Source organism: Crassostrea angulata, unplaced genomic scaffold (assembly GCF_025612915.1).
Source record: "Crassostrea angulata isolate pt1a10 unplaced genomic scaffold, ASM2561291v2 HiC_scaffold_98, whole genome shotgun sequence".
NCBI lineage: Eukaryota > Metazoa > Mollusca > Bivalvia > Ostreida > Ostreidae > Magallana > Magallana angulata.
Genome location: NW_026441653.1, coordinates 85,868 through 107,689, shown reverse-complemented (window position 1 = coordinate 107,689; position 21,822 = coordinate 85,868). Strand labels below are relative to the sequence as shown.

Genomic DNA, 21,822 nt, shown 5'->3' with positions numbered 1-21,822 from the left:
TATCTACAAAATATATTCAGATAACAATTCAATATTCGTATTATTTACATTGATATACATCCTCTTGTCGTGTGTGTGTTTAAGCGTTTGTGTGTGTTTGCCATTTTTTTGAGTTTTTATGTATTATAAATGTTAAAATACTTTTGAAGAGAAAGGAACGCAACTCCGTAAAATAAAATACTTACGACCGGTGGCATTTAACAGTTTGTACTGCTTTCAAGGAATTAAACTATCTATGCTTGCTTTTCTGAAACTGGAAATGTTTTGAACAGCCCTCTCCCCTTGAACTACCGCTGGCATGTAGTACTTTATGCTCCGGCCAGAGGAGTCAAAGCGGCTCTTTATTGTTCTTATCGTATATTGGTGTAAAATGTACACTCTGAGATTCTGAAATTAAAGAAAAGTGCTATGAGAAAATATCTAGATAAACGAATGAATATATGCTTCTATTGACATAATTTAAATTTAAATTGTACGTCCTGAGGCGAAAAAAAGAAAACACAACAACAACAAACACGATGTTGTAAAATACTAATGAAACATATATTTTTCACTGAGAGAGAAAAGCGGGAAATACTAAATTAAATCACGCATTTGTTTGCACACTCAAACGTTTGTAAATTATCAAAACGTATAAGTTCGACAATGTCAAATCAAAACATCAATATTTATAAAAGGTATCGACAAGTATTAACGACTCTTACCTTTCTTGTTGCATGTTCCGCCATGATTCTACTTCAGGGGGCTGAAATGATTTTAGCTGGTTTTTCTCGCTATATATATCTATGCTTTGAAAAAAGTGCTGACTATGCAATTCTTAACCTTTAACTATTAAAGAATTGAATTTTTTGGGCTATCTTGTAAAATCAGCACTCTCTGGTTGGCAGTTACCGATCACGCAAAAAGTCAGGTGATTTCCGAATTTTAGATTGGTGTGTTCGAATGGGTTCATGTACATGACCCTCATGCGATGCCTGCTTACGTGGAAAAGAGCTGACTCTGCAGTTCTTTACCTTTAACTCTTTGTTTGCTTGCTTGAGTAAACCCGATGAATGAATTGGCAGGAAAGTCACCTGATTTCCATATAAGTGACCACTGTAACGTGCTCTTTATTTCCACCAATTTTTATAATAATGCAAGTAGTGAATACAAGAAACACATTAATGTGCATGTAACAATGACATATTTACATTACATTAAGATATATTGCACATACACTGTAATATATTAACAAACCAAAACACAATCATCAAATTTTAAACAAGGTAACAAATAAAATCCTTCATGAATAAAAATGTCATAATAATCGATTAGAGACAGTCTCCATGGCGTATTCGGTTGTGCGTTGCCTTATTCCTTATGTCAGTGTCATATCACTAGAACACATATTATATACAATAGTAAGATATGTTTTAAACCTTAATAATTTATTTTAAATATTAAGATTTTTTATACTGACCCAGTACTGAGATACACTGTATTTGATAACAATAAGTAATTTTTAATGTAATATTTTGTGGCAGTAAATAATGTGGAGACCAACCATACCAATACCATACCATACCTCTTATCAATTTCTATCATTTTTTTTATATGCCATTCATAATTTTTCCATACTTTTCAATGACAAATTACAATTTATAATAGCATTTACACAAGTAAGCAACTTGCCTGAAGAACAGATTAATATTTTAGTTAATGGTAAGCCCTGTTATGCTATATCTAATTCAGTTGCAGCTATTTATTAGTGCATGCAGCTATATACTAATATTCCAAGTGAAAATAACATTAATCAATATAACTTGAGATGATAATTAAAAGCCATTTCCGCTTTTTTACTTTTGAAATTTTGTACTAGCGCGCGTTTTTCAATTTGTATGCACACCGTTGCAGTTATGAGACCACATCTTTCAAAAAATAATGATTTAATGCTTAAATATATAGTGTACATGAACGTTTACGTGTATAGTGTTTGTAAAAAGTTCTGTTTATATTGTGTGTGATTTAACTCAGAATTAAACAAGAGTTTAAAAAAAAAACAAGCGATTAGATACTCTCTATTACAATCATGCCTTAGATTAAAAGGGAAAAAATATACTTGGTGGAATCGATCTAGCGACCGCAAAATCAAGAAGACCTTAGGTAGCGAGGGACAGTTTCGGATAAAGTACCTGTTCAATTTTTTGGGGGAAAAAATCGAGAGTTGCTGTGCTTGATCGAGAGTTGCTGTGTTTTAAGGCTTATGAATGTTGCTTAAATTCATGAAATGGTTTGTAATGATTATCATTAGCGAGAGCTATGTCTCTCTTTGAAATTGATATGCAATATGTAGGCCCCTTATGTTAAGTACATGAGAATCAGAATGAGAAACCTGCGGCCATGACTGTGTTGTTGATTTTGCACAGTGAAATTGCAATTTACAGACGGGAGGTAAAATAATACGAAAAGTAGGTGGATGAGACATTGTACACTATACACCGGTAACTGAGATTCTAACATCTGATGGTGCAACATTCACTCGGTGCAGAATGTCAACTTTTTGCAGGGAATTTGATGGGGGAGGTCTTAAAAGCTGAAAAATCATGAAAATGGGTAAAATATGAATGAATCAAAATTTCTGAAAAACAAGTATGTAGTAAATTTTACAAATTGTGACTAGTAATTTTCCTCAGAAAATTGGAGGAAAAAAGGAATGAATTAAAGGTATTTGTGCCGAATGGGAACTGAGAAAATTCTATTTACACAGTTCCGAAGACACACATGCCCTGGCTACAGTTAGTTGTATGGAAACAAACTGTTCTCTGCCACTTATATTTTACCACTAGGCCACGCATATAACACTCTCATAAGATGTCTTTAATATATGTGACTACAGGCACGTAGCATCGGTTTTGAGAGTGGAAGGACCACACTCATCCAAAAAATATGTTGACAAAATGGAGGAGGGGATTTTGAATTGTCCAAAATCTTAAAAATCCTAATCGGGGGAAGGGGGTTGTGTAGCGTAGTATATTAATAACTTTAATTTCACTCCTAATCTCTTTTTTTCATATCATTTTTTTACATAAAAGGGGGGGGGGGGGGGGGCTAACCCCATGATAATTCAATTTTTTATTTGTAAATTAAAAAAAAAAAAAAAACTTGCTTCTAAATGAAAGGGGGGGGGCTGCCCCCCTGATGCTACGTGCGTGGATTATATACATGAGGGTATAAAAAAATATTCTTTTCAAGAATTACTGAGTCAAATTCAGCGAAATTTTGAATAAATAATCCTTATGAAAAGGAAATTATAAATTGCAAAATTATCGTCGAATTCTGTTTCAATTTTGAGTAATTTACGGAAATAAAAATAGAGATTATCGCGGTCAATCAGTTTATAGCTTCGGGTTCGGTATTCCATATCGAAAACGAAAGTTATTTGTTTGAAGCAGCCATGTTTGAATGTTGACGATTGACAAACTGGTCAAACTGACATATATGTATTTCTTGTTGTGCAACAATTTACGTGCGAAGGGATACTTGAAACATGCTTATCATATTTGTGCCGATTTCGTGAAGTGAATTGAGGTTAAATCTTTCAATGCGCTGACATTATTACTCATGACCGTGTTTTAAAGTTGTTTTGAATTTCGTTTATGCTTTTTAACTTGAGGGGAAAATATCGCCTGTATTTTGGAATTTTTACGTATCGAATCAAATATAGACTTCAGTAAATCAGACAGTTAATTGTTTAATTACATGAGCAAAATGATGCACTAACAACATATTACATTATAAATACTATACGTACATTCTATTGGTAATTGGTAATTCAGTATGATCTCTACGTAATGGTTGATTATAATGCAACGTGCTTTGCTAAGATGTTGTGCATTTTCAGTCTAAACGGAGATCATTTTTGCTGCTATTGTTCATTCTGAATAGGAAATACCAAGTTAAAAATTTTAAGTTGAATGTAATTAACTCTTGTGAACAAAAAACTTACTCAAACCAAACAGAATTGTGAGTTCTGTATCTTGCTTATAATTCTGCGATTGACTCTGAAATTTCGATTTATCACTAGACTCACTAAACTTTAAATACTTGTACAGAAAAATTAAAAGGATGATATGACGTAATAACTTTTTGGGGCCCCCCTCCTTTTACGAAGAATTTACACCTTTTTGGTTTTCAGACACAATTAAATAAAAACGACCTCTTTAAGAGGGAATGCCACGAACCATCAAGCTTTATCCCTAAAATTAATTGAAACTACATTTTTTGAAAAACCAATTTTTACTCCAGTTGTGGGTCAAGTAAAACAATGCTAATATATCAGACCATTTTTTTTTTGCAATATTGCGCTCCATTCCCATGGTAACCAATAGGGAAAAAAGGGGGGGGGGGGGAGGTTGAAATTTGGTGAAATGTGAAATTTTCTCAAAGTTAAGATGTTGCATAATGAAAAGTATGAAAAAATCAATAGATATACAACTGTTTGCCTTAATTTATTAATTTTCACCATTTTTCCCATATATTTTTTATTGACTATCAGTTTCAAACGCTATAATAACGAATTTTTTTATCTCAATTTTCCCAAATTTCAATGCTATTTTTCTTAAATCTGCAACAACATAATTGATCAAACAGAATATATCCAGAAAGTGCCACACCTAAACAATATAAATCAAAATAAATATTGAGAAGCCTTCGGACAGAGGCCATGGTGACAGTGATTATCTGCATGGACTTTCTCAATTTTTCTTCAAAATTGTGCCATAGAATTATCTCCCTTGAATGAGCTCTTTAATAGTAAGTGCACAAAAGGTAGTACATGTCAACTTCCAGTAGCAGAAGACACTTGTCAACAAATCAATGATATGCAGTGTCTTCTTTGATGTGGTTTTAGTGTTTTCATGATGGTATAGATGGAGTGCTCTTTTTCCCAGTATTCAAGGATTACTTGTAACACTAACTTTAACACCAAACCATCATCTCAGATATGTTCATTCAATTCTTGTCGTGACAACATTGACGCACATCTTTCAAAAAACAGAATCAACCCATCTTCACTTTGTAATGAACAAGAACTTGTTAAATTTCGTGCTGGACTTTTTGAACATGAGACTGACCAATTCACAATTTGTCCAAACCACCGCTACTATTTGGGGAAAGGATGGAAGGCATCAAAGCTGTGTATGCTGAAGCCCCCACTTCAGACTTGTAATGGAAAGAGAAAAATAGAGAAAGCAACTGTTACAGTTCAGCAGTCAAGATATATTCTTGAACAGTTTGGAATTCTTATTCCTGTAGGAGCAGGTAAATGTATTTGATTTATTATTTCATATTTTTATCGGCTGTTTATTTTGTTATAGTACAAGGCCAAAAGTAAAAAATGTATGCCTCACCTGCCTTTTTTGGCTATATTTTTTATTATACTGCCTGGTTAGATTTTCTAAAGATGCGAAATTGTCTAAAGAAAATTTGTTTATTTGGTCAAAGTTTTGTCTTCAGTTGCTTTTGTTTATGTGAACATTGATAATAAATTTTAGGATAATTTAATTTGTCTGAAAATCATATAGCATATTTCTAAACAAAAAATGATATTTATTTTTATCTGGTGAGAAAATGAAAATGATAAAAAAAACATAAGAACTGAACTGTTGGAATTTTGTACTTTTACAGTTCTGTCGTTTATTTATCTGTACATGTTGTTTTAGTCATATAAACATGTATATATATATATTTAGGCATGATAAAACCTTTGCACTATTAGGCTTGATAGGGGGGGGGGGGGGCATGCATGCAGTTCAAGATCTCTTTTACTAAATAGTAAAAAAAGGGGGGCTTTTAATTATACCTATCAATGCATGTATTTGTGTACCTGCAATTTGTACAATAGTTGAATAGTTGGCTTGTTGCAGGATGAATTAATGCATGTAATGTATGGTTACAGTCAGTCCAATATAATTATATAATCTAGAGGAAGACCATTCAGTAGTACCTACTTCAGTAGCTCAGCCTTTTCTCCAATTAATAAATGTGCATATTATATTAAAAATGTCTATAATCTGATGATGAAATTGTATTTTTTTTTTGTCATCATAGGAGTCTGTCGAAAATGTAGAAGTGACATGGTACATGCCATCCTGGACAAAGATAATCCTACAGAAAGCCTACATGCACCTGTAAATACATATTCTGAAGATACGACCATTACTACTGTCTCAGAGGAGGTAGGAACTCTTTTACAATAACCATGATAACAGATATGATTGAAATATTACTGCGAGATTTTTGTGAGGGTGAAAATATATATGATAAGAATTTACGTTTGGGAAAGTCAGTACAAATTGTGTTTTAAAATGAGTATTGCAAAGTAGTCATTTCCTAGAAACTGTTTATCTGAAGAACATGTATGCTTACTATAAGATGCTATTGATTTATAAAGAAAAAAGATATAAAAAAAAATAATTGTATTACACATTACCATTATTTTCTGATTTCCTACAATGAAAGTATAAACAGGCTTTTGCAAAAGATATGACCAATTTCAAGTATTTGACCAATTTTTACATCCCTTATAATTGTTTTAGCTATAAATAAGGGATAAACAAGTTGCATCCTTCTGAATACTACTGTCATGACTGTTAAAACCTATATCTAGCAGAAGGAGCAATTTATTGATTGAAGTATTTACTTATAGTTTCTAGTTTATAATTTATTTTGAGTCCTATCTGCAATGTCTGTGTTACATTTCAGCTTGTTCTCAAGTACAAAATAAGTCACATGAGGTCAATATTACATGTATGTGAAACATTGTAAATTCATTTATATATATAATATTGCCCTAAGTTGATTTGATGTATACAATCTATTTCTTCTATTTTGATACAGAGAGCAAGCCTAGACAAGATACCCTGTGATTTCCAACATAACAAAGATTGTGAATATGAGGAAGAATATGCTGCAAGCTGTAGCACACAGGTAAAATGAAAACATTATATGTCCTTTATCTTTAACGGCAAATACAAGGATTCTCTTGTTTGTCGAAGGCGAGGGAACTTTAGGTTTGCACTCAGGTCTGAGTACACAGTTATAGTCCCTAGTGTACATTTGTCCATATTGTGATTTAGAGCCGATGAAGTTTTATTTAATTCTGTTATGATTTAAAAGTAAAACAACACACTGTAAAAATATTATTGAAAAAGCACGGGTGGAATTTTTAATTTATTGTTTAAGAATATGCACTACTAAATAACTGTGTACTCAGACCCTCTGCATGTCCATCTGTCAGTCCAGCAAATCAGTTTTCCACACTTTTTTCTTCATGCTTCAAGATATTGATTTGATATTTGTCGTATCATCCCGAGACACCAACGGGATGACACCAATATCAGCCCAAGGGCCTTTAGGCCCGAGGGATGATATTGGTCGAGGGTGATACGGCATGTGATACGGATTTTGCCATGTTTTATACGCTTTATCATATATTTCAACAGGAGAGTTATATTATATGAACTGTTCACTGGGTTACCTTCTGTTCTACTTTTGTCTTCTTTTTAAGGCCTTAAAAGAACTGCTCAATTACTTATCCAAAGCACCTGGGTTACCTTACAATTTGCGTGCTGTTGTTTTAAAAATATTTTGTTTATTATTGCATTTTTTTTGTGTGTTTTGAATTTTTTATAGTTGCAGTTAGTGTGCCAAAAAATATGAAAACTTGACGTTCGTGACGTCACATGTATATACCAAACAATGACGTCATTCAATAAATTGCGTCACGCCCGAATGACCGCACCTATTTTGAGGACATTTTTTTCTTAAGCTTACATAAATAAAATCTGACTATGTAAAAAAAAAAGATAGGCGTGTGATAAAGGGTATAGGTGTGATAAAGAGTATGCGATAAAGGGTAGGGGTGTGATAAAGGGTGTGCGATACATGCGCATCAAAGTTGCTCGATATGGATTAAACGGCAGGCTAAAAAATTCAAAAATTTCACTTGAATTTTCAGTTTTCAACAATTTTTTCATCACAATTGAATATATTGACTTGATATTTATTATATGTTGTAAACCTGTTAAAAAAATTGCACTTTTAATTTCAAAATATGCATTATACCATGCAATGTTGGGCGGTACCTCCCCCTGTATTTACCAGTGCTATTTACCGGTATTTACATCTCTGGACAATACTCCTCAAGTGGTCAATACTGGCAAATACTGGTCGATTGAAATTTTTATGGTTGTTTTCGCTATAAGCATACATCTTTTGATGTAAAAGTCAAATCTATTTTAAACTTTTATCTTTATCTTCCTTTTAAAACCCAAAAATATTTCAATTTTTTGCCGAAATTACTGGCTTTGGACTTTGATACATTCTTTAAAATCACAGTTACAGGAACTTTTCTCCTAAACGATTTCAGATATTGGGCTGATATTTTTGTGAGTTAACCATGATGAGTAACAGATCAAGTATAAGTTTCATTCAGCTTGGCTAATTTTTGCCGAAATTACAGACTTTGATATATTGTTAAAAATCACAGTTATACAGACTTTTTTTCTAAACGCTTTCAGATATTGGGCTGCTTTTATGTATGTTAGTAACTCATGATGAGTTACATTTTTGGTATGTGAGTAACTCATGATGAGTTACATTTTTGGTATGTGAGTAACTCATGATGAGTTACATTTTTGGTATGTGAGTAACTCATGGTTCAAGTTTAAGTTTCGTTCCGCTCGGGTAATTTTTGCTGTAATTTAGGGCTTTGGACTTTCATAAATTTTTGAAAATCACAGTTATACGGACTTTTTTTTAAAATGCTTTCAGATATTGGGATTTTTGGTATGTGAGCTAACCATGAAGAGCTACAGATCAAGTTTAAGTTTCATTCAACTCCGCTAATTTTTGCCAAAATTAAGGGTTTACAACTTTTGGTTCTCAAATACAAACTAACTCAGTTCCTTTATCTATGCAGGACCTCAAGAGATGATTAAAATCTCAATTTTATCTTAGTTACCATAATATTTCTTATCTTTTCAGATGTCAAATGCTGATTCTCAGGGTAGTTTATGGTTACCGAATAGCCAGGACACTGACACCAGTGAACATATGGACAACCCAGACATCCCTCATCATGATAATTCAATGAAACGTAAAGCACTTGATAATTTTTTGCAATCCTGTGGTCTTAGTCCTGTGAAGAAACAACTAAAAATCAACTGGAATCTATCATCAGAACGCACCCAATACGACTATTCAATGAAGACCAAACAGATATTTGAACAGGTGGTTAATGTTCTTGCACCAGGACAAGGAAGTCATCTCCTTGATTCAGTCATGAATTCAAATCCTTCAACTTCATCTGACAAAACGCTTGAAATTTTATCTACAGCCTATGATTTATCATCTGATTGGGGAACACAGAGACAGATTTTGTCAGTATTTGCAAATAACTTTACTTTCAAAGAAATGAGTACTTGCATTCCAAATTTAACAAAATATAGATATACAGCTACAAGAAAACATGCTTCAGAAAAAGGACAAGAACAGCCTGTACAAATTTTACCATATACCCGCGAAGGGTTGTCTGAACATCAAATTAAATGTTTTATTGATTTTGTTATGTCACCAAGCGTAATGACTGATTCACCATTTCTGGAAACAAAATTAAAACTATCAAAAGGAGAACTGTATCAAGTACCTCAAATAATTTTGAATAGTGTCCGCTCTCGAGTTGTAGAACAGTACCAGACTTTTTGTAGGGAATCGGGAATAAGTGATGTGGCAAGTGACAGATCATATATGAGAATATTACAGGCCATTGAACCTAATATCAGAAAAAGGTATGAAAGGTCTAATTAACTATGCAGCTGATGAAGCCAAAGGTATTGATGACCTGAAGAAAATTGTAAATGTATTGGGCAAACAGTTGAAGGGCAAAGAATGGGAAGATGGCATCTTACTACAATTATCCAACTGTAAACAGTATTTGAAGCTTGATTATAAGGTTTGTTTTCTATATAGATGAAGTAAAATGCAATAATGATATAATTCATGAGACACTAATCCATTCAATGCAGGACACTAAAATATATTTAGAACAAGTTCCATAGGTGACTGCAGCCTTCAACAATGGAATTATACACTAAGTAAGCTAAGGCCAAAAAAAAAAGTTTGAGAGATGAATTAAATTCCAATTGGAAAATTTGAAAATGTTGCAAATACAACAGCAATGATATTTATATTTTACTTACAGCGTAATAAATGATTCTTCAAGAAATCCTATTTACACACCTAGCATATAAAAACAGTGTAAACTTGTCTCAATTACTCGATCAGTTACAGTTTAGAAATTTACTATATATCACCATTTATGGCCTTCAATAAAAGTGGCTGAGTAGACTAAGTAGTAACTACTGTAATCACTATAGCCAGTCTGAGGTTGTGATTTTCGAATCCTGTGATACAAGTGCACTCCATTCCAATCGACGGTCAGTGGTTTTCTTCGGACTATCTGGCTTCCTACACCAATAAAAACTTGCCTCCATTCAGATAGCCCCAAAGCTGTGCTTAAAAGTGGCGTTAAAACATGAAAAAAAATCAAATCAATCAAAGCCAAACCCATTCGCAAAGAAAATGATAAGAAAAGGTCCTGAAATAACAAATTTATGTAAAACAAAAATGAGAAAACTAAATTTTATATAGTAAGGCATATTTACTTGGTAAAAAATCAACATATTTACTTGTTGATAAAAAACGATTTTTCATTTCCATTTCAGATGCATATATCACTTGAAACTGAAATACCAGACCATTGTTGTCAGTTTGCTCTCTCTTCTGACAGTGGAGAGTACAGTGTAGCATGTTCACACTCCCATGATGCTGCATGTGCAAATTGTAATGATTTGTATCATGTAATTGAAGGAATCAAACAGGCTGCAGGAGAAGTGGAATTTGAAAGTGAAGACCAGAAAGATGACATTCAATATTCTTTGTCTCAGGTATTTATAAAATGTCAACATTTATGTTTACGAAACCAAATTTTGAGAATTTAAGATCTTTGCCTTAATATAAAAATATTTGGTTCAGTTTTAAATCTGTGCTATATGACGTCAGCGTGCATTGGTAAAGTCAGAATGTTGCTCCCATAGATTCAATGTTAAAAAATACCAAAGGAAGAAGTAAAATCCCTACCAGTACTTTGCTACCACATTTTTTTTTCAGATGTAACTGGAACCACATATACTATTTTATTTGGTCCAAGGATGCAATAAGTATTTTACATTTCTCTGTTTGGGGAATAAATCAGAAATCAGAAAATTATCCATTTTCAAATAAATCTTTTATCTGACATGGGTTGGTGTCCTATCGATATTCTAACGCAATTATTGGTATAAATGATCCTGATTGGATGATAGTAATTGTAAATTTTTATATCTCCTTGTCTGTAACTAAAATATCTTACTTTCTTTAATGAAAATTTTACACTGAAATTATGATTGAAATTGAATTATGTATTTGTTTTGCATTAGAAAATACATGTGTACCTGTCTCTGCTACTGAATTAGGGACAGTAAAACTACTGAAACGTCCTCAAAAATTGAATACAATACAGTTATCTCTTAATTTCCCCCACTTTTGCCTCATAAAGCTTATGTTTATTATCTGATGTCACAAACATATATTCATTTCTTTGCAAATTTTAAACATTGCACGAAACAAATGAAGATAGATGTCAAATTGTACTTTACTTTAATTTGCAAGTATGTTCATTGTTGAAAGACTAATAACAAACTTAACCAAAAAATAAACAAATACTCAGAAAATCAGAGGATAATAGCTATCAACATCTAACACAAAAACTAAAAATATTAAAAACAACATAATTCCACCAAAAACCAAATGTCAGAAATAATTTGAAATATTTTTATCATAATGAGCAACCAGGTGGTATAATTTCTTGAGAGCAGGTTTTAACTTAATTGATTCAAATCTTTATCTTATATAATATTACCTTTAGAGAAAGTAGTATTCTTCATTAGCAATATTTTTCTGCACGATTTCGAAATGTGAACAAGCAGAAATAATTTTTATATTTTCTAGCAACGGTCTTATATTCAAATAACTGTATATGTAAATTTTTTGTCAGAGTGTAAAGGCGTTGGAAGAATGGAAAAAGCACTTACTGAGATCAGTTAATCAAGATAGAGCTCGAAGTCATGTTATAGAGAATTTATCAGATGGGGAAGTACTTATAGAGAGGGACTGGGCAATGAAGCTTCTTCCCATGATGTATAGGGAATCACAATCGAAGTGGTTTGCCAAAAGAGGAATGAATTGGCACATAACAGTTGGCACATACATAATTAATGGTGTTTTACACAGTCACACTATTGTCCATATATTTGACAATGCCAATCAAGACGCTGTAACATCTAATGCAATTTTGAAAGATTCTGTGCTAAAATTAAAAGAGAAAAACCAAAATTTGACAAAAGCATTTATAAGATCAGACAATGCTGGTTGTTTTCATAGTGTAGAGGCAATTTTTTGTATTCCTCTTCTGAATCAAGTGAGTGCTTTAAAGGTTGTGCAAGTGGATTTCGCTGACCCACAAGGTGGAAAAAGTATATGCGATCGGAGAGCTGCACATATCAAAGGGTCCATTAGAAATTATGTAAATGAAGGGAATAATGTCACTACTTCAAATGAATTCTTGAGTGCTGTCATCAAATCTAACATCAAGAATGTTCAAGTTGTTACAGCAACCCCACCATGTGGAATTATTGTGAAAAAAGCAGTGAAAATTAAAGATATTACAACTTTAAACAATTTTCAATATCATGATGATCATGTGTTAGCTTTCAAGCAATACCAGATTGGAAAAGGAGTAAAGATCATAAACACATCTGTTCATATTTATGACAATTTCCCATCTGTAACAATACTGAAATCAAATTCTACGGATGATGTTGTAAAGGTTCCTAAACCAATAGCTGCTACTGAAGATATAAATCCTGCTGTATCCAACAGAATGAGCAACGACAATGATACCAATACACAAATTGCAGACAATAGCTCTTTCATCTTCACCTGTCCGGAACCGAATTGCCTCCTCACTTTCATGAGATATGGAAATTTGAGTAACCATCTTGATAAAGGTGACCATCAATGCAAGACAGAACTGAAATCCCTTTCAGACAAATCTAAGGTCGAGTATGTTAGGCAAATAGATACCAAGCAATCTATGCTTGTAAAAAGCTCGATTAATCCTTCAGCTGAATGTTCTACCTTAGTTAGAGGATGGGCCTTAAAAAACAAACGTTCTGTTAAGAGATTTTCCAGTGAACAGATTGGGTTTTTGAAAGAAATGTTCCAAAAGGGTGAAATGACAGGACATAAGTATGACCCTGAGGAGGTATCAGTGATGATGAGAACAATAAAAAAAATGGGAAGAGAAGGTTTTCTCAAGATTTATTTTTGACTCCATCACAGATTTCGAGCTTTTTCAGCAGACTATCAATAGAAAAAAGAAAATCAGCACAAAACAGTTATGAAAGTGAAGACTTTATTGCTGAAGAGTATGAAAACAATATAATTGACGCCAGAAGCCTGACAATAAATATGAATTAATTGTATATTGATACATGTATTTTTTAGATTAAGAAGTTATTCAAGATTTTAGGCAAATACCATATATATACATCAAAAGATACATATACTGTAGTTCTGTTTATCTGTCTAAAAGTTGTATGATAAATCAAGTTTGCTTTGACTTAATAGATCATCAAAATAAATGACATTGTCAAGATTGATGCTTGCTGGTGGAGCAATAGCCCCTTTTGACTTCATCATTCACTTAAGTCAATAAAGAACTTCAAGATTTCATTCATGAAAAATTATGCACCTTATGCACACACATAAATGATGTGTAGTTTTCTTGTATCCTTTATATTCTTACAATCAAAAATATATGAAATTCAAGAATGTTCATTAATGTAAGATAACTGTTGACTGTAGAATAGAAAAATTATTTTGATTGCAATCACTAATGCATTCCAAAGTTTCTAACTAATTTTTTATGAAGTCCAAACACTTCTTCTCAGTGTTATGCTCTATACACATTTGTTGATAAAACTGCAACATATGCAAGTGCAGTTAAAAAATGGACATGTATAAGATTTTGATTGAATTTAAAACTTTCAAATACAGATTAAAAGACAAGTTTTGGCTTTTTATGTGGTTCTTATTTTAAGTCATAAAGTTCTTGAATGTGCATGGAAAATGTAGGGAAGGTCCATGTCTTGATTTTGATCTGAAGCAGTTTAGATCTTATGTAACCACTGTTATGGACACAAATTTTTTAATGTTGTAGCTTATGTATACAAAAAACAGGTTGCTATGTTTTAATGTAGGTCTTGGGCAAATGTATTATTTTTTTGCAATACATTACCATTTTCTTCCAAGACAAAAACATTCTTTTTACTATAGTTGTTAAGGAACTGATTTGGTTGCTAAGGCATAAAACTGTATAGATGGTTGCTAGGGAGAAATTATTTTTCAATTAAATCATTTATCATGTTTCTTTTTGTTGTAAAAAGTTTGAATGCAACAAAAAACAAATTTTTGCATTTTTATTGAAAAAGGGGGGGGGGTTGCTATGGTGTAAAACTGGTTGCTAAGGACTTTTTCAGCTATATTGTCTTTTTTTAAGCAAGTTATTTTCTTTCTATTATGACTAATCCTCGAAAAAGATCATTCTGCAAATGAATTTAGCTCTTTCATTCAAAATTTGAAAAAATGAAAATTAAGCAAAAATGTGATTTTTTTACACAATTTTCCCGATATTTTTATAAAAAGGTTTCTCTATTTTATTTATAATTTTGATAAAGATGCTCTTGGTCATTTGTATGCAACATACATTTTTTGCCTATTTTGTTGCAGAGTTGAAATATTCAATTTTATGTTAGAGGGCTATTTTAGAATTTGGTTATTTTCAAAAATGTCTCAAATATTGGTTACCATAGCAAACCAATAACCAAAACTATATTTTCTAAAGTATGTTAGTTTAGAAACTTTGTTTATGTACCATTAATCTACTTAAAAATTGAATTGTGTTTAACAGTAGAAAATGCCAATAAAATATACATGAAAATCATAGAAAATTAGGTAATTTTGGTATTATAAGCCGTTTCCATGGAAACTTCTGAAATCATTAATAAAGGTGACTTTAAATTATTCATATCCCAAAAAAACGATTAGTACAATTAAGATGGTCAATTTAGAATAGAAAAACGGGGGAATTTTTTTTTCAAGTGTCATAGCCAAGCTTGATGATTTGTGACATTCCCTCTTAACAGGTTGGGAGAATTTTGATAAAATATATGCTGCAGAATGCCAGTTAATGCTTACGTATACAAACTATACATGTATTCGTATGTTAAATTTAACAGTTATAAACTTTCCCTCGAATTTTCAGATATCCTGATACTTTCTGCTCCCACGTTTGATGCGTGGACCATAAGGAAAGCACCCTTTTCAAACGTTTCTCTTAGTTTAGGAGGAATACAATGCTTTTTATGGCGTCGTTGGTTTTATCATACAGTATTGTGGACATGTTTTCGTTTCGTGTGTGCGGTTCAGCCATCACGTAATTTCTTAAGTTCAAGTTGCCAGTTCCTATACTTCCACCGGTTTGGTTTGCCATCTTCTTTGTAATAAACGACACGTGCAGAATTTCGCAGGTTTTAGCTCCGAAGCAGCCCAAGTTTATAAACATCGGCTAAAATCGTTAATCTTTTAATATGTAAATTTTTGCATACTGATATAAAAATGTTTTATTATCATTTAACATTTTTTCCTTATGATGAAATGTACTATTTTGTTTATAGATATATTTTGGTTAATAAGTATATTTCGAGCTATCGAAGTTATCGACCTTTTCCTTCATATGCACACTGTCTTGAAAAAGAACGGCATGTTTAGGCCTATAAATGTAAAAAAAAAATGTTGATGTGTACAAAACTAATTTGGACTGTTTTTCTTCACTAAATATTTTCTTGTCTTTCATATGAATCTGCCATAATTGCAATATATTGGATATAACTTCAATGTAACGTTATTGAGTTTCAAATTTGCTGCTCTTTAGATAGTACACATGTAAGGCATACAACTTGATTTAGTTATATGTCATGCATCAAAATACTAAATTTATATAAAATACAAAATGACATCAACAATGCAAAAAAAAACTAAGACAGTTTTTACATTCGACCTTGTTTAAAAAGCCTAGATTAATAATACGAGAGGCAAATTGGCCTTAACGGTCACCTGAGTAGCATATAACCCATACACAAACTTGTCGAGGAGTCACATATATGCATTTAATTGATTAGGTTTTATTCTGGAGTAGAAAAATTATAAATTAGTAATTGGTCCCTGCCTGAAATCTTTCAAAAAGAACTGTGAAACCTACAATTTTGGCAAAAAATTTAAAGATCGGTTCTACTATATCATGAATTCAGTTTCCTTTCAGGTGTGTGGGAGTAAAAAGGATATTTTTTTAACATTATATGCAATAACACCTATACATCCATTTTGGCCCTGCCCTAGAGTCGAAACCCATACTCCAGGGGACATGAAAATTAAAATTTCAGTAGAGGACTTCCTGGTAAACATAATTATAGGTCAGTTTTTTTATACAGATGTGTGAGAATAGAGAAGAAATTAATTGTTTTAACATTATATGCATTAACACTATAGTGCCCCCCCCCCTCATGTCCTGTACCGCTGACCCAGGGGCCATGAATTTTACAATTTAGGTAGAGGAGTTAGTGGACATCATTACCATGTATTCAGTTTTTTGCCCACATGTGTGGGAGTAGAGAAGAAGATTTTTTAAGATTTAAAACATTTTTACTATATGGCCATATTGGCCCTACCCTAGAGCCTGAACCCCTGACCAAGGGGTCATGAATTTCACAATTTTGGTAGAGGGCTTAATGGACTTTATAACCAGGCATTTCTAACACAAACATATATATATATATATATATATATATATATATATATATATATATATATATATATATATGGGATTAGAAAAGAAGATTTTCTAAGATTTAATACATGTTTACTATATGGCCATATTGGCCTCACCCTAGAGCCTGAACCCCTGACCCAGGGGTCATGAATTTCACAATATCGACATCATAATCATGCATTTAGTTTTTAACAAATATATATGGGGTAGAGAAGAAGATTTTCTAAGATTTAATACATTTTTACTATATGGCCATACTTGCCCCATCCTGGAGCCTGAACCCCTGACCCAGGGGCCATGTATTTCACAATTTGTGTACAGGGCTTCATGGACATCATAACTATGCAACCAGTTTATTCCTCACATGTGTGGGAGTAGAGAAGAAGATTTTTTGAAAATTTTGCTTTTTTTTTGCATATTTGGCCCCACATGTAGCGCTCCAGGGGATCTATTCACAACAAATCGTACGTTTAATCTTAGACGTAAGTTTGACGTACGATTTTTTCATAGGATTTTGGCTATTCACAAAATGTCGTACGTGTGACGTTGCGTCAAAAAACAGTCGTAAGTTTACGTCTACTATTGGGTTGGCGTAAGTCTATAATTGATATGTTTATAGTAGAGTTATGGCAGTTTTACCTTCTTTTTGTCATAAGCAAAATTAAGAGAAGAAACTCCTATTTGATAACGCGCTGTGGTTTGCTATGAAAAAACAGTGCCGGAGATCCTTTAGTATCCCGTATTGCAAAATATGTTAATGGTGGTTGACATTTATATATTTGAAGCTCAATTATCACTGGCGTCGGAAGCAAATTGAAAGTGGGGGGGGGGGGGGGCTAGACTAATCCTCAGAAATATTGAGAAAAAAAAACTAATTCCCAAAATCATAAAAATCCTAATCCGTGGGGGAGGGGGGGGGGGGGGTGGGGTATACCTATACTTCCCCAAAAAGAATCTTACCTACCAAATTTTTTTTCCCAAAAATCATGAAATTCCTAATCCGGGGGGGGGGGGGGGGGGGGGGGCTAGTATGCATATGACTACAACTTCTCACTCTTTCAAGGTAATTTTAGGGACAATTATCTTTGCTGCTAGAAAAAGTGGGGGGAGGGGGGGCTGAAATCTCTATGATGCTATTGGCCTAATGGTTAGGTCTAACTTTGCAAAAAAAGTGGGGGGGCTAAGCCCTCCCTAGCCCCCCCCCCACCCCACCCCCCCCCCCCCCGGTTCCGACGCCTATGATTATAATCATTCAAGTATATAATCCAAAATCACCATTAAAAACCTACACATATTGGAAAAGATGTTACGCGACAGCAATGCCGGTGTAACGACGAAAAGTGACCCCATAGAATATTGACCGGGGGTCATTTTTCTACGTAGAAAAATGACCCACTTCGTTGTAGAATACTTGGATTACATCATAGGAATTATGGCCTGTGGGTCATTATTCTCCGTAAGAGTTGTAGAAAAATGATCGTGTAGAATATCGACTAAATATTATTATTTTCTTTATGGTGGATGCAGGGGTGGTGCTGGTGCTGGGCCGGGGGGGGGGGGGGGAATTGCCTGTTTGATACTAAATTGTTCGAAAAACCAGCTTGAGTACGCTTTTCCGATCACCTGTTATTGCTTATCATTGTTATCTTAGTCTGTTATTTAATTTTTCAAATTAGAAATGAAAGATATAGTCACGTTTAGTTAATTAAAGTGCATTGATTTCCCTCACATTAAATCAAGGCAACAGAAGAAAAAGACGTACCTTAGAGAAATAGATAGTTAAAACAGGCGCAAATCTAGGAGAATTTTTTTTTAAAAGGTTAGGGGAGTTGGGGGGGGGGGGGGGGGGGGAATGACATATGTTTACATTGTCAAACCATGACTGAAAAGGTATAATATTAAATCTGAATGAATAAAAAACACGCCCTTATTGTATGCAGAAAAAAAAACCAGAAGGAAAAAAATGGGTGGGGGAGGGGGATCTGAGGGATAATTATATTTGCCAAAGGGGGGGGGGGGGGGGGGCTCTAGGCCTATTATCGGTCAATTTGATCAGTGAATTTAAAAAGTTTGAATTCCCCCACTCCTTAAATCCACGATTGCATGCATCATCCCATTTTGATTCTTCTAAGAACAATTATTTTTTGTTACAACAGGTTTACTAATAAGAATATATGTTAGACAAATACAATGCTTGATATAATATAATAATACAATCAATATCAACGTCACAAATTCCAAAACTTCGAATTTAGAATTGAACCAAAGAAACAAAATATTTTACAGATGATTCTGTGTGAGTTTGAAATCGATAGTTATCGTTATCAAAATTAAAATGTACTTGCAAACTTCGGTATATAACAGTGATAGCAAATCGCAAAGTAACAATGACACTAAAAAGGGCTTTACATGTAGCATTGACTTTGACTCCTGTTGAATTCAACCACGGTACTTACATGTATAAACGACATCTGAATCTAGCAATTAATATCGTCATAGTCTAACTTAACATTAAACTCTCCTTTAATTTAGCCCAAAAAACATGTAAATGTTCCAGGCATTTATACTCAATCTAGAATATCTAGAAAAAAAAAAACAGCGGTTATTTTATTAATATTCTTGAAAAAGTGAACTCTTAACTGAGTGTTAATAAAGTATATCATCTATTGAGATATGTTTGCCGATAAGTAAAAAATTAAGTCATCGTCAACATGTTGCATACAGAAAGTCCGGAAGGGAAGTCCTTTACAGTTTATTTGAGGAAATTTATGATCTGTCAGGTAAAAAGCATTCGGTCTAATACATACATGTATAATGTTTAATAATTTAAACAATATTTTATTATGTGAAATAGTACATGTAAATACTGTAAAAGTATTACATTTGGCTGTGTATTCTATTTAGCGTTTTTGGCGGAATGCGGCTTCCGCTAAATCAAGTACATCGCTAATTGTCATACATATATGTAATGAATAGTCACATTCAGGAATACGCAAATTCAAATCTACACCGAGTTGTTCATAAACTAATTTCCGCTAAATATAATACGTTTACAGTAGCATAATATAATGTCATTTGTGAATCACTGCAAAATCGCATCCTCCAATAACTTGTTTCAGCGTTAACGTTACCTTTTGATTAGAATTAAGTTTTTTGCACGTGTTGTTTGTATATTAAGGAAACAAGTTTTCTCCTATGGGGTAAAATTTGATAAAAGAATTTGAACAAAGCAAACCAGTTTGCGACCTTTCGTGTTTGTTGGAATACACTAACTGGTCTCTGCAATTATTTTTTTTCTCAAGTAGAAACCTTTTGATGTTATTTTTAAGCGAGGTCAAATTTGATTGGGCCAGTTTTCAACGTGTGGGGGTCGTAGATCTACAGGTCTGGAATGGTTTTCTACTCTAGAAAAAGGACCCTACTTGTCATAGAATACTGACCCTGGGTCAGTTTTCTCCGTAGAAATTTGACCCCCGGGTCAGTATTCTACAGGGTCACTTTTTGTCGTTACACCGGGTATATCGAATCAGTATTAGTTAAAACTACGAAAATTATTTGATACTATAGGCGTTTTCTTTTATTCCTACAAATGCATTAAATCAGTTAAACAGTAGTCATATGCATACACACTAATAAGATATCAGTATGTAATGTAATCAGCGTACTACATATCATGCATGGATCGGGGGGGGGGGGTCCATCTGGTCCCCCTTAAAAATTTAATTATTTTTGGTAGACCGAGCCTTTAAGATTTGTGTCAAATCTTTTTTCTTTTTTTTGAAACAACTTTTAAACTTATTAAAAAGACCGAAATATTTATACATTTGCACGTTGGTTTTCCTATTGTGAGCTTCAGCTCACGACAAGATCCAAATATTCAACCGCAAAATATTAATACAATGAAGCATGATCTCAAGAGTTATTAAATTATGCACAAAAATTCACCATGTTAGGTCATATTTTTAATAAAAATCTAATGAAAGTCATGAACTAAATAACATCTTATTCACTTTTCTACAGAAAAAATATGAAAGAAGTATTACACTTATTCTTCAGACGACCTTTAAAAAAATTCACAATTTCGAAAGGAAAATTATCAATGGACACGCCCGACCTGGGTAATAACACTTATATAGTAACTTTATTATCGCCGAAACAGACAAAATAAACCGGCATATGTAGAATGTACATGTAGCGATAAACTCAAAGTGTTTTTGACAGTATTTTAAAAATGCCACGTTTTATTACAAACAAATTCTGCAGTAGATTTTTTGTAAGTTAAAAACATGACATAAATTTCATACAGAACTTGGATTTTCTCACATGCGTCTGACGTTCAAAAATTTTCTTTTCACAACAAAATTATTCCCAGGAATATAATAACACTATTATAAAACAGGGAAATATTTTATTATAATACATGTACATAAGAAATATTTTTAACGTCAGGCACATGTGGATTTTCTTTCTGTCGATAATTGTAAACATACATACATTAAAATAGGCGTATGGGAAGAAAAGAAGTGACTTCGTTATATACATCTGTGCTCAAAGGCGCTATAAAAGTTCCGCGAAAGTAAATGAGCGAAAATAAAGCGTGACGTCATTTTTCCACAATGCCCACTGCGCATGAGCATTGTCTGTAACTAAGAACTTAGACGCACTTACGACTGTAACAGACGTACGACAACGTCATTATCTTACGACAGCTTTTGTGAATAGCACCGTAAACGTAGACGTACGTTTGTCGTAAGTTTAAAGTGTAATCGTAGACGTACGATTTTTTGTGAATAGAT

The 21,822-nt window shown here is 33.0% G+C and overlaps 1 protein-coding gene across 1 annotated transcript; it reads left to right on the top strand.

Annotated features, from left to right (window-relative positions):
- Positions 1-4,730: 4,730 nt before the first annotated feature.
- Positions 4,731-13,819, top strand: LOC128169108 (uncharacterized). Its single transcript, XM_052835277.1, has 6 exons — positions 4,731-5,298; positions 6,088-6,215; positions 6,877-6,966; positions 9,025-9,991; positions 10,764-10,985; positions 12,134-13,819. Exons 1-4 carry the CDS (start codon positions 4,908-4,910, stop codon positions 9,844-9,846), a joined length of 1,431 nt encoding a protein of 476 aa, XP_052691237.1. The 5' UTR covers positions 4,731-4,907; the 3' UTR covers positions 9,847-9,991; positions 10,764-10,985; positions 12,134-13,819.
- The last annotated feature ends 8,003 nt before the right edge of the window (positions 13,820-21,822 follow it).